The sequence below is a fragment of the Oncorhynchus kisutch genome, linkage group LG5 (assembly GCF_002021735.2).
Source record: "Oncorhynchus kisutch isolate 150728-3 linkage group LG5, Okis_V2, whole genome shotgun sequence".
Lineage (NCBI taxonomy): Eukaryota > Metazoa > Chordata > Actinopteri > Salmoniformes > Salmonidae > Oncorhynchus > Oncorhynchus kisutch.
In genome coordinates this window covers 14900272-14913546 of record NC_034178.2, presented here as the reverse complement: position 1 = coordinate 14913546, position 13275 = coordinate 14900272, and the positions used below count along the sequence as shown (strand labels likewise).

Genomic DNA, 13275 nt, shown 5'->3' with positions numbered 1-13275 from the left:
CTAAAGTATACTACATACGAGGTTTACGGGAACAACAAGTACATCTCTCTTGTTCCATGTGCATATGGGCACTGTACGTCACGGCTGAATAGGCTGCACTTCTGCTGTCAAAATCCGTGCCATAAACAACCGCGTTATTGCTAAAAAAAAAAAAAAAGATTCTGGTCGGTCTTAAATATCCCCACGGGCGCAGGTTTTTAAGGACACGGCTAAAACATTGCCACCTCTCCCACCTCAGCACAAGCGAGTCCATATAAAACAGCTAAATGACCAATCCTGGCGCTAGGATTTGAAAATAGAAGAGCGCCGGCATTAACAGGACGAACTTGTAAAGGAGCGTGCGTTTGACAATGGCGCTAGTTTAATGCCTGCCGAAAATAGAGCCCATTGTCTTATTCCTTTTGATGATCCAGAGTTTTGGGAGGATGCTTAGGCTTAGCTGTGTTTGTGTCTCTGCACTCTTGTTTGCGCCAGCATTTTCTCCCTTACCATGTGACGTGGGTGTCACAAGGGGTGGTGACCCACTCTTAGAACACTTAACCCTACATGTCCGGCAGTGAAGGGAAAACAACATGTTTTTCCAAGCATGCACAATGCCGTTTGTGTGTTTGTGTGTGTGTGTGTGTGTGTGTGTGTGTGTTTTACAGAGGCTCTTTACGTAATATACTTTTTTTTTTTTTTGCTCATATTTTGCTGAGTCATTCTTTGGAGAGAGCTATGGCTGTTTTCCAGAAGAGAAGGAGCGAAGTAGGGGGCTGGGGGAATTGAGAACAGTGAGAAAGGGGAAGGGTTGGAGCGCTGTTCAGCTTATTCTCTGTAACGTGACAGTTCCCCTGGTGCAGTTTGTATCACGCGTCTCAGAGTAGGACTTCTGATTTAGGATCGGTTTTGCGTTTTTCGATCACAATAAATGACACAACATAGATAGAGCGCTGAGTAGATCCTGAAACAGCCGTCCTACTATAAGACACGTGATAAATATAGGCCCTGTACTCCTTTCCGGTCTGAAGTGCAGTGCTTCCTCGACTAACCGTGTACCAGTACCCCCTGTATATAGCCTTGCTATTGTTATTTTACTGCTGCTGTTTAATTATTTGTTACTTTTCTTTTCTTTTTTACCTATCTTTTTTTTACTTAACACTTTTTTTTCTTAAACTTCTTAAAGCATTGTTGGTTAAGGGCTTGTAAGTACGAATTTCACTGTGTGGTCTACACCTGTTGTATTCAGCACGTGACAAATCAAATTTGAATTGATTTGAAAGGGCTATTCCTGCATGAGGGTCCCTCTCCCTGCACGGGGAGGCCTTCTCCTACCTCTGCTGCACGAGGAGGCCCTCCTGCACGGGGAGGCCTTCTGCACAAGGAGAAAGGCACAGTGATACTGTATAAGGGCCGGCCTCTCGGCCCAGCTCTGTAGCTGCTTCCTCACACATGTCAAGGAGTGGAGAGCCCTCGGGGAGAGGCAGGCAGGTCATAGCTCCTCGTCTCTCTCCCGTTACCCCTCCCCGTCTCTCTCCCGTTACCCCTCCCCGTCTCTCTCCCGTTACCCCTCCCCGTCTCTCTCCCGTTACCCCTCCCCGTCTCTCTCCCGTTACACGCACACCCCTGTCACACCCCACAAAGGTCAAGCCGTTTACACTGTGACAAGGCCTGACCTTTGAAAGCACAGAGATGGCTTGGAGGAATGGCTTGCGCTAAGGGGGATAAAATAACAGGATACACGGTCGTCGGATGTGAAAAAGGTTAGTGTGGAGTAGGGGGTTAATGTGTTGCCGGTGGGGTCCCCATAGCTCCTTGGTGATTAAAATCTGATCGGCCAACTAATTGCCTTTGTACAGGGTGTGACATTACCGTTAGGCTAATGTCACGCAGTCAGAGACCTCAACAGCTGGGCACTGTTCTTTCATGTAGCGCTATCTAGTTGTGTTTTTCCACAGCGCCAGGCGTCCGGCTGTGTTCGTTTCATTCATTTCACCCGTATACATTTTTTCCCCCTCGCAGGCAGTTGTGTCAAGGTAAAATGTCAAAGGATCAATCATCTATGGTGTCCATATTAGGACAGCCTCATTCCCAGCAGGACTAGTTTCACTCTCAGCGGGACTCGCTTTCAATCTGTCCTAATATGGACACCATAGATGATTGATCCTTTGACATTTTACCTTGACACAACTTCCCTCCATGTTTGTCGTCGAAGGTATGAATGCTTGGAATCTTTTGTTGTTGTTGCCATCTTGGATACACATTTTTACATATAAATGATCAGAAAGCACAAGTTGAATGTACAGTATATACTCTAAGGCAGTGGTTCCCAAACTTTTGGAACAGATCCTGGAACAGAGTTTTCACACATTCCCATGATGCGATATATGGGGGCCATGGGGTGTATGATAATATGATTAGGACCTTGGTTAGACTGTGGTTGGAATGCCGAGATGACCCAAACCTTTCCCTCTGTCATTGCATAACGAAACCAGGGTCGTCCCATCTGGTCCCAATAACATGGCTACTTATTGCCGATAACATTCCTGATGTAGTCGGGAGGCCATGTGCTGCTGGAAGGAGTGTGTGTGTGTGATCATTCATTCCAAGGTTGAACAAGCCAGACCCATCCATCACCCATGGAGCCAGTGGTGTCTGGCCTGTCCTTCCAGGGCCCCAGCAGCCAGTCTGACTGGGCTGTGGGATGGAGGCGGAGACAGTGGAGACGGTCGAGACCCATGGAGGGAGGGAAATGTCTGGGCTAAGAGACACAACATGACTGGGCTATCACCACCTGGCTCAGCCTGTCACCTCAACTGGGAGGGGAAGGGAGGGAGGACAGGAGGGAGGGAGATGACCTCAGACTCTCATTTAGGCGTGTGGAGTGAGCACGAGTCTGTGAGAAGCAGAGATTGAGAAATTGTATTCGTGGGCAAACTGTTGATTAGTCAGAAAGCTGTGTTGTTTCTTTGAGTATGTTACATTGAGCATCTTGGATGTAACTGACAACACTTATGTGGTGTGTCTCCATAGAAACCAGCACTCTGGCCAACACAGCCTCTCCCACTTTGTCTGGTCCAATGGAGAGCAGCACTGCCCAGCGGGCGAGCAGAGGTGAGTGTCTGGAAGCATGTGGAAATGTTGCATATAGATCATTTATGTGTGTATGTACACTACCGTTCAAAAGTTTGGGGTCACTTAGATTTGTCCTTGTTTTTGAAAGAAAAACACTTTTTTTTTGTCCATTAAAATAACATCAAATTGATCAAAATACAGTGTAGACATTGTCAATGTTGTAAATGACTATTGTAGCTGGAAACGGCAGATTTTTTAAATGGAATATCTACATAGGCGCACAGAGGCCCATTATCAGCAACCATCACTCTGTTCCAATGGCACGTTGTGTTAGCTAATCCTAGTTTATTATTTTAAAATGCTAATTGATCATTAGAAAACCCTTTTGCAATTTTGTTAGCACAGCTGAAAACTGTTGTTCTGATTAAAGAAGCAATAAAACTGTCCTCCTTTAGTTAGGCTAGTTAAGTATCTGGAGCATCATTTAGCCTTTTAAAATGATATACTTGGATTAGCTAACACACCGTGCCATTGGAACGCAGGAGTGACGGTCGCTGATAATGGGCCTCTGTACTCCTATGTAGATATTCCAGCTATAATAGTCATTTACAACATAAACAATGTCTCCACTGTATTTCTGATCAATATAATGTTATTTTAATGGGCATTTTTTTTTGTGCTTTTCTTTCAAAAACAATGACATTTCTAAGTGACCCCAAACTTTTGAACTGTAGTGTATGTTATTGTAGAATGTTTGATGATTGATGCCTCCTATCTATCTATCTATCTATCTATCTATCTATCTATCTATCTATCTCTCTCTCTCTCTCTCTCTCTCTCTCTCTCTCTCTCTCTCTCTCTCTCTCTCTGTCTCTGTCTCTGTCTGTCTTTCTCTCTCTCTGTCTGTCTTTCTCTCTCTGTCTCTGTCTCTGTCTGTCTTTCTCTATCTCTGTCTGTCTTTCTCTCTCTGTCTCTGTCTGTCTGTCTTTCTCTCTCTCTGTCTGTCTTTCTCTCTCTCTGTCTTTCTCTCTCTTTCTCTTTCTCTCTCATTCTCTCTCTCTGTCTGTCTTTCTCTCTCTGTCTCTGTCTCTGTCTGTCTGTCTTTCTTTCTCTCTCTCTGTCTCTGTCTGTCTTTCTCTCTCTCTGTCTCTGTCTGTCTTTCTCTCTCTCTGTCTCTGTCTGTCTTTCTGTCTCTGTCTTTCCCTCTCTGTCTTTCTCTCTCTGTCTTTCTGTCTTTCTCTCGCTCTCTCTTTCTCTCTCTGTCTTTCTGTCTTTCTCTCTCTCTGTCTTTCTCTCTCTGTCTTTCTCTCTCTGTCTTTCTCTCTCTGTCTTTCTCTCTCTCTCTCTGTCTTCTCTCTCTCTCTCTCTCTCTCTCTCTCTCTCTCTCTCTCTCTCTCTGTCTTTCTCTCTCTCTCTCTCTCTCTCTGTCTTTCTCTCTCTCTCTCTTTCTCTATCTTTCTCTCTCTCTCTTTCTCTATCTTTCTCTCTCTCTCTCTCTGTCTTTCTCCGTCCCTCTCCCATCCTTTCTCTCCAGGAGCTAGCTCCTCCCCTCCATCCATGGGTGGTGTGTGTGACTTTGAGCAGGGTCTGTGTGGCTGGACTCACGACCCCAGCGCCTCACTCCATTGGTCCCTCCACAACAGCTCCAAAGCCCCAGCCCAGGGCCCCGGCCTGAACCTCACTCTGCCCCCCACCGGTAAGTCTCCCTGAGCATAGCACAGCGGGCTTCCCCACCTAAGTCAGAGTTGGCAATGGTGGTTCACCACAACCATCTTCAGAAGGCAAGAAAGAGGTTAGATCGCCACTTGGGCTAATTTAGCTTGATATACAGTATAGTCCTTGTTTAGTGTTTGTGAACATGTGGAGGTACAACAACTCTGTTTGAGCCTCAGCCGAGGCTGATTTTGTGACTTATAAACACACACAACCGCACACTTATAATGTGTAACTCCTCCAGTCTGCTCTCTGGGACTGCGCTACAACTCTGTGATGCTAACGGATCGTTCCGGGAGCGTTCTGGACAGGAAAAAGTTAAGAACCCGTAGCACTTATTAACTACAGAGGCAAGAGATTCCAGAGGAAAAAAACAGGAAAACCATTATTCCCAGCCGCACATTCCTGCCCCTCGATTACCTTGCAGGCAAATCTCTAGCTTTCGAAGTAGACTTCCATGTACTTAGAGCAATTATTAAGTTCCCTTTATACATACCCCCAGATCAAAAAAGAGTGAAGCTTTTGGCGTATTAATTAAAGATATGAGCAGTTTGGAGTTTTTCTTTGAGGTTTCCTTACACTGACTGTGCTATAAATGGCATCCTATCTGCTATATGGTGCACTACTATTGACCAGGTCCCGATGAGACGGCCCTATGGGTCCTGGTCAAAAGTAGTGCACTATAATAGGGAATAGGGGGCCATTCGGGACTCAGCCACTGGGGGTTAAAGGGATTGTTATCCTGACCTTGTTTTAAAATTCATTGGTTTTGATATATTTCGAATAGGGCCCATGAAATATTTAACGAGCTGCAAGCTGTGAAGAATTGACGGCGGAGCTTCAGGACCTGCTCGCGCTCAAAGTGGTTGGGAATCTCTGTCACCTGGGCTTTAGATCGGGGAATCCCTGGGTATGTAGGTTGAAGATTGTAGCCTAATCATCATTAGCCTAAGAGAGAGGCTCGCTCTCTCTCGCTCTCTCGCTCTCTCGCTCGCTCTCTCTCTCTCTCGCTCTCTCTCCCCTCTCTCCCTTCCTCCCTTCCTTTATCTCTCTCTCCCTCTCTCTCCCATTCTCCCTCTCTCTCTCTCGCTCTCTCTCCCCTCTCTCTCTCCCTCCCTTCCTTTATCTCTCTCGTGACCCAGAAAACCCAGACCCAGTAACCTCTTGATCTCTCTCCCTTTTAAAATGTGAAAACATAACAGCTCGGAGAACATGCGCCGTAGCATATCAACGTGTGGTGCTGGCGGCGTCCATAACGAGGCCTGTGTTTGTAGATTGAGTTCTCCTTGTCTTCGCTCGCTGCAGGAGACTGCTGAGAAAATGGATTAATAATGCTGTTGCATCATATCACGAGAACGCGCCCCTCTCGATTATGAGCTGTCTGCTGAACAAGCTGCGGAACAATGGGGGGGGGGGGGGGCATTCAGAGACGCTGGGTTCACCCGAGGTGTAGGGAGATGGGGGTTCTCCGCGAACACATTAAGATCAGTTTGATAAAGTGGGGATGTTTTCCGTGTGGCGAAGACCCACACATGCACACACGCAGATGTATGGACGCATACACACACACACGCGCGCGCACACACACTCATACACACAGTCACACACACACACACACACACACAGATAGACACACAGTGATAGACAGTGCCGTATGGTGCTGAATGGGAGGGCTCCTTACACACACTGTGGTGTTTGGAAGGGCCAAGGGAGACCCTGTCACACACGCTGTCTGGTGTGACACACACACTAGAGAGCAGAGGGGGGCTGTCATCGTGGATGAAGCTTTCTTCCCCCTCCACAGATACTACTGTGTGATCTGCTAGACAGAATATTAGGGTGGCTACACACACATGCACATACTGTACTGCACAGTATAATACACACTTGACTGTAGTAAGCTTTCTCTCCCTCTCACATACAACTCAAATTTCAGTCGTCTCCCAGATTCAAGTTAGGCACACATTGTAGGCTGTACATTTCCTTGACAAAGTGTTCAATTCATAACAAGCGAGTGATCTGAATTTACATTGCGGATGCTGACATCTGTCCTTATACCGGTAGTCTATACCTATAATATAATCAAGTAAAGGATTTAGTTCCCTCCACGACAGCACATTCTTTTACGACGCACATTTAGCTACAGTAACCATAACATGGACACAAAAGCACAATACTGAATTTAGTTGCCATTAAATCAAACTTTTATTTTTCTGCAGAAAATAGTCACTCTTGTGGTTCTACAGCTTCTCATGCTGTGATCCACACATCAAAGTCTCTGTGTTGGACTGAGTCTTTAAGCTGTGAGAAAGACCCTCCCTGTTAGTGGGGGAAAAATGGCTCTTGGAGTCCCTCACGTTTACATCCTCCTCCTCTTGGGGTCGTAGTCCTGTTGAGTGCTGCTGCTCCTCATTTCGCCACCATCTCTCCTAGTGGAGGCTGCTGATTGGTTGTTGGAGACTGCTGTCTGGTTCGTGGCTGTCTGGCTAGTGGAGGATTGTTTAGTGGCTGTCTGGCTCGTTGGCCAAAACATAGCGGAATTCTGCTGGCTGGATGACCAAAATGTAGCAGCTGCTGATTGGTTGGGCCAGACTGTGTTCTTGGTAGTGGCTGCTGACTGGCAGGGCCAGACTGTTGCCTGGCCTTTAGCTGCTGATTGGCTAGGCCAGACTGTTGCCTGGCCTTTAGCTGCTGACTGGCTGGGCCAGACTGTTGCCTGGCCTTTAGCTGCTGACTGGCTGGGCCAGACTGTGGCCTGGACTTTAGCTGCTGACTGGCTGGGCCAGACTGTGGCCTGCCAAGTGGCTAGTGCTTGGCTGTTGTCTTTCACCTCCACAACAACATTGACATCCATTGGCTCCACATCCTGATGACAATGCACTTGATTGTTGTTGTTGGTCTGGGGCCCCTCTTTCCAGTCCATAAAATGATCCTGGTCTTGTCCATAGCTGGAGTTAGGCTGGAAGGTGGCAGGGGCTGAGTTGGGCTGGAACTGACATGCAGGTGGGGTATTCCAAATTCGACTTTGCCATTGTCCCTGCAATTAATAAATCATTAAATCAGATTGTACTTATAAAGCCCTTTTTACATCAGTATTTTTGAGAAACCCGCCCTGACCAGGGCTCTGGTCAAAAGTATTTCACTAGCTATATAGGGAATAAGTTGCCATTTCAGACTACTCATTATAATCTAGGCTAAACAAACCTGGCTAACCAGGTTTGTTTGGCCTAGATTATAGTGAGTAGTCTGAAATGTTTAGGCCAGACTGTGTTCTTGGTAGTGGCTGCTGATTGGCTGGGCCAGACTGTTGCCTGCCAAGTGGCTAGTGCTTGGCTGTTGTCTTTTACCTCCACAACAACATTGACATCCATTGGCTCCACATCCTGATGACAATGCACTTGATTGTTGTTGTTGGTCTGGGGCCCCTCTTTCCAGTCCATAAAATGATCCTGGTCTTGTCCATAGCTGGAGTTTGGCTGGAAGGTGGCAGGGGCTGAGTTGGGCTGGAACTGGCATGCAGGTGGGGTATTCAAAAATCGACTTTGCCATTGTCCCTGCAATGAATCAATCAATAAATCAGATTGTACTTCTAAAGCCCTTTTTACATCAGCATTTGTCTCAAAGTGTTTTTGAGAAACCCGCCCTAGACCCAGGGCTCTGGTCACAAGTATTTCACTAGCTATATAGGGAATAAGTTGCCATTCCAGACTACTCACTATAATCTTGGCCAAACAAACCTGGTTCTGGTTGGCAGCCACTCCAGGCACGGGAGATCCTCCTGTCATCTGTGTGATCAGCCATGAGGCGAGGACGTCCTTAGGAACCATCCTCAACACTAACCAGGTGAACTGGTCCAACGGGAAGGGATGGAAAGGCCCAAACTGGCTCAGATATTGGAGATAGTCCATTTTTGAAAGAACTTGTTGTAATTTTAGTTTTTTTAAATTGTTCAAGAGCAGATAGCAATGTGATAGGCAACGCTTTTCAAGGGCCTAAATGATGTGGCTGACCTCTAGAACCTTGCTTCAACAGGTGTTCGGATGACATCACAGCTGCATCACAATCGAGGTCAATGACTATGACATTGTGCACTGTGCTCATCGAGTTCCGTTTCTATGGTATCACTTCAAACTAAACAGCAATAAAGGCCCATTCCGTAATAAAAATGTGTTTTCTATGAAATAAATCAAATAAATGTTTTCTATGAAGCTGAGGGATGGAACTGGAGAAATGTAATCACCAAACAATTTTGTAGATGGAGCTATACATGCAAGGACTGAAAGTCCATGGGGTCAAAATGATCGTTTTAATCATATTTTGAAAATAGACACCTGTTGCCTGGGTACAGGGGACATAACATATACTCTTGATATATATATTACATCCATGTCAGTTTAATATACAATGGTTTATACATGAACATTCAGTTGGAATATGGTGATGCCAATATCCATCACTTCGTTGTGCCTAGTGCCTCTTGGACAATATTCACACGCGCGCACACGTGATGATTTTCATCTGTAGTTCCCTCCACCTAACTGCTCTAACACACACTGCGATAAAGCACAGGTGATTTTGTCAGGATAGTGTTGATACGGGTTCCATCGCCCAATTAACTCTACACCCCCCCCCCTCCCGCGTCAGGGTTCCAAGTCCACATCCAATTTACTAACTAAACATATTCTATAAACAACTTGACTGTGTTTAACACAGTGCTATTGTCTAATGGGTCTACCTGAATACCTATGGGAATACCAGTCTACCTGAATACCAATGGGAATACCAGTCTACCTGAATACCAATGGGAATACCAGTCTACCTGAATACCAATGGGAATGGCTCCTTTCGGTTGGCTGTAAATTCATCCCCTTCCCTTAGTGCTTGACTCTCTCTCTGACCCTATTCTTCTGTTAGGTGGGATTTGGTATGTATCATATCCCTGTACTATTGTAAGTCTGACCTTGTTGTTGTGGTATTGTGTTCTTTTATTCTTGTGTGCGCTGATGTGCGTACGTGTGTGTGTGTGTGTGTATATACACTCCCTCATGTGTGTGCATGTATTTCGCCTGTGTTCCCCTCACTGCAACATCTCAAGTCTCTAAACCCACCACTGCGTTGTCTCCCTTCCCCACACAGACCTGAATAGCTACCTGTACATCGAAGCCAACCCCAAGATGGAGCAGCAGCGAGCCAGGATCCTAAGCCCCATGGTGGGACTCGACACGGGGCCTCTCTGCCTGCTCTTCTCCTACCAGCTGTGGGGAGAGGCCCAGGGCACCCTGCGCATCCTTCTCCGTGATGGCCATCACGAGGAGACCCTTCTATGGGCACTCCATGGCGACCAGGGACCTGTTTGGAAGGAGGGTCGCACCATCCTGCCCCGATCCCCCAAAGAGTTCCAGGTATTCGGGCGTTAGCATGCCCCCCTCTCCCTTCCATGAAAATAGTCTGTTGGAGTTAGCTGGAGAAACAAGTAGAAGTATATTACTAGTGGTTATGTGTTGCAGCCATTCTATGTATAAGACATATCCCTGCATCTACATGTAGGTCATTTGTTTCTTCTTCCCCTAATCTTCCTCCTCCTTCCCCTACTCCTCCTCCTCCTTCCCCTACTCCTCCTCCTTCCCCTACTCCTCCTCCTCCTCCTCCTTCCCCTACTCCTCCTCCTCCTTCCCCTACTCCTCCTCCTCCTTCCCCTACTCCTCCTCCTCCTTCCCCTACTCCTCGTCCTCCTTCCCTAATCTTCCTCTTCTTTCCCCTACTCTTCCTTCCCTTACTCTTCCTCCTCCTCTTCCTTCCCTTACTCTTCCTCTTCCTTCCCCTACACTTCCTCTTCCTTCCCTTACTCTTCCTCCTCCTCTTCCTTCCCCTACTCCTCCTTCCCCTAATCTTCCTCCTCCTTCCCCTAATCTTCCTCTTCTTTCCCCTACTCTTCCTTCCCTTACTCTTCCTCCTCCTCTTCCTTCCCTTACTCTTCCTCCTCCTCTTCCTTCCCTTACTCTTCCTCCTCCTCTTCCTTCCCATACTCCTCCTCTTCCTTCCCCTACACTTCCTCTTCCTTCCCTTACTCTTCCTCCTCTTCTTCCTTCCCTTACTCTTCCTCTTCCTTCCCCTACACTTCCTCTTCCTTCCCTTACTCTTCCTCCTCCTCCTCTTCCTTCCCTTACTCTTCCTCTTCCTTCCCCCTACACTTCCTCTTCCTTCCCCTACTCCTCCTACACTTCCTCTTCCTTCCCTTACTCTTCCTCCTCCTCTTCCTTCCCCTACACTTCCTCTTCCTTCCCTTACTCTTCCTCCTCCTCTTCCTTCCCTTACTCTTCTTCCTCCTCTTCCTTCCCCTACACTTCCTCTTCCTTCCCTTACTCTTCCTCCTCCTCCTCTTCCTTCCCTTACTCTTCCTCCTCCTTCCCTTCCTCCTCCTTCCCCTACTCCTCCTTCCCCTACTCTTCCTCTTCCTTCTCTTCATCTTCCTTCCCCTTCTCCTCCTCCTCCTTCCCCTCCTCCTTCTCCTCCTCCTTCACCTACTCTTCCTCCTCCTTCCCCTAATCTTCCTCTTCCTCATCCTTCCCCTACTCTTCCTCCTCCTCTTAGGTGGTTATGGAAGGCTTCGTTGACCAGGGAACCAAGGGCCATATCATGATCGACAACATCCACATGAATTCTGGTACACCTTTGGAGGAGTGCACACGTAAGCCTGCAGATCATACAAACACGTGTACACACACTCACTGACACACATACAAACATGTGCACACACACACCTGACCCTCCAGCACCCCAGTTATTTTCCTCTGTCATCCCACCATGACACCACTCAACTTCTGTTCCCCCTCTATCTCTCTCTCTCTCCATCATCCCTTCATTCCTTTTCTACCTCCTCCTCCTCCTCTCCTCCCCTGGGGTCCCTGACTTGTCACTCCAGTTGTGCTCTAAACACCCCACTACACACACACACACACACACACACAAACCCAAACACACACCCCAAGTTCCCTCATTGGAATCTTGGGGACAGACTTGACTGTTACTACTAAAAGCCGTAGCGAAGAGATGAAAGGAGAGAGAATGAACGAAAGAGTGGAGTGTTATTCCTCTGCCAGAAAAAGAAAGGAAGAATGGAAAGTAGGCCATAAACGCCCCGTGGGCCCCCGCGATGCTAATCTATGTTTCGTTAGATTTCTTCTCCTCTCGTATCTGTAAACAGAGCTTTCCAGAGCAGTCAAAGCAATAGATCCGGCACTGGTGTGTGTGTGTGTGTGTGTGTGTGTGTGTGTGTGTGTGTGTGTGTGTGCGTGCGCTGGGCTTTTAATCTAGCCAGAGCAGGGGGGTTTAGGAGTAGGTCTTAAACAGATCACAGACAGACTGTGGGTTCTGAGCCAGAAACCTGCCATCATCGAATTTGACTTCATAGAGTTGGGCTGTGTGTGTGTGTGTACGGTAGTGTGGTTGTTACACAAAGATGAAAACCCGTCCCCCCCTCTGTCAACCTGTGTGGAAGTGCCTCCACTCCTCTCCGCCTCTACACATTTTCTCCTTCTTCTTCATTCCCAAGGCATGCTGGGAGTGTTCTTATCAACCAGCGCAGTCGAGTTTGTTCACAGCACATTGGTGTTACAGCCAAGAAGGCCCCACTTCCCAAGTCTGCCCTCTCGCAGGCCCCCATGCTTTTTGTTGCCATTCCAAGTCAATCAGACTGAACGTTGTGTGTGCAGTCAGCCAGCCAGGCAGCAACCTTCCCAGCTCAACTGGACTCCACAACTTTGAATGACTCAAACTTCCCACATTCGCCCTCCAAGTCTCCCAACTCACAATAACACACTCTTTGACCTTGCGTTCTACCCCAAGAAGAGACATACCCACATGCTCTTTCATTGTACTTCTTTTGAGTTGAAGTATTAAGAAAGTTGTCAGTAGGCAATAGAGTGATATCAGTGCCAACAGAAATGTAATCCAAATTAAATTTGTTTGAATGTTTTTGGCTGACTTTCCTAGCTATTGTACAGGTTATAAACAGTCTTGTTTGTTTGTTTCTCTCTTTCAGAACCCTTCGCTGCCTTCCTTCCCGACATGACAGGTGAGTTTGCGCCCCTTTGGCCGTGTAATGATGTCACTTCCTGCGCAAATGTTTTCCGCTTCCTGCTCGCTGCGCTGCGCTGCACTGTACAGCTTTGGCTAATGGGAGCTTTGCTTGATGGCACCCATGTGACAAGCCCAGTCCAATCAATGGAAATGGGTGTGCAAGAGCTGTGTTCGACGCTTGACTAATGCTGCCTTGGTGACCAACGATTCCCAAGAATCATCATCAGCATCCAGACATCATCAAAGGACATCAGAGCCCACTGAATCCAGCAGAATCCAGTTTATTGCAGAGAAATTCATACTATTGCTTTGACATCCATGTTTTTAAAAGAACTGTCTGCCTCAATAGAAGAATTGGGAGAGCTATAGGGGATTGATGTTATTACTTGATATAGTGTTTTTGGCTGCTGGTTCCAATAAGATAAGAGC

General features: G+C 47.1%; 1 protein-coding gene across 2 annotated transcripts in view; it reads left to right on the top strand.

Annotated features, from left to right (window-relative positions):
• Nucleotides 1–13275, top strand: part of nrp2a (neuropilin 2a) — a 79315-nt gene that overhangs the window by 58271 nt on the left and 7769 nt on the right. For both annotated transcript variants that reach the window (XM_020482697.2, XM_031824563.1), the window contains exons 11-15: nt 3013–3093; nt 4589–4750; nt 9904–10169; nt 11359–11455; nt 12809–12841. In XM_020482697.2, coding sequence (XP_020338286.2) covers nt 3013–3093; nt 4589–4750; nt 9904–10169; nt 11359–11455; nt 12809–12841 — 639 coding nt within the window. The remainder of the gene's footprint in view (nt 1–3012; nt 3094–4588; nt 4751–9903; nt 10170–11358; nt 11456–12808; nt 12842–13275) is intronic.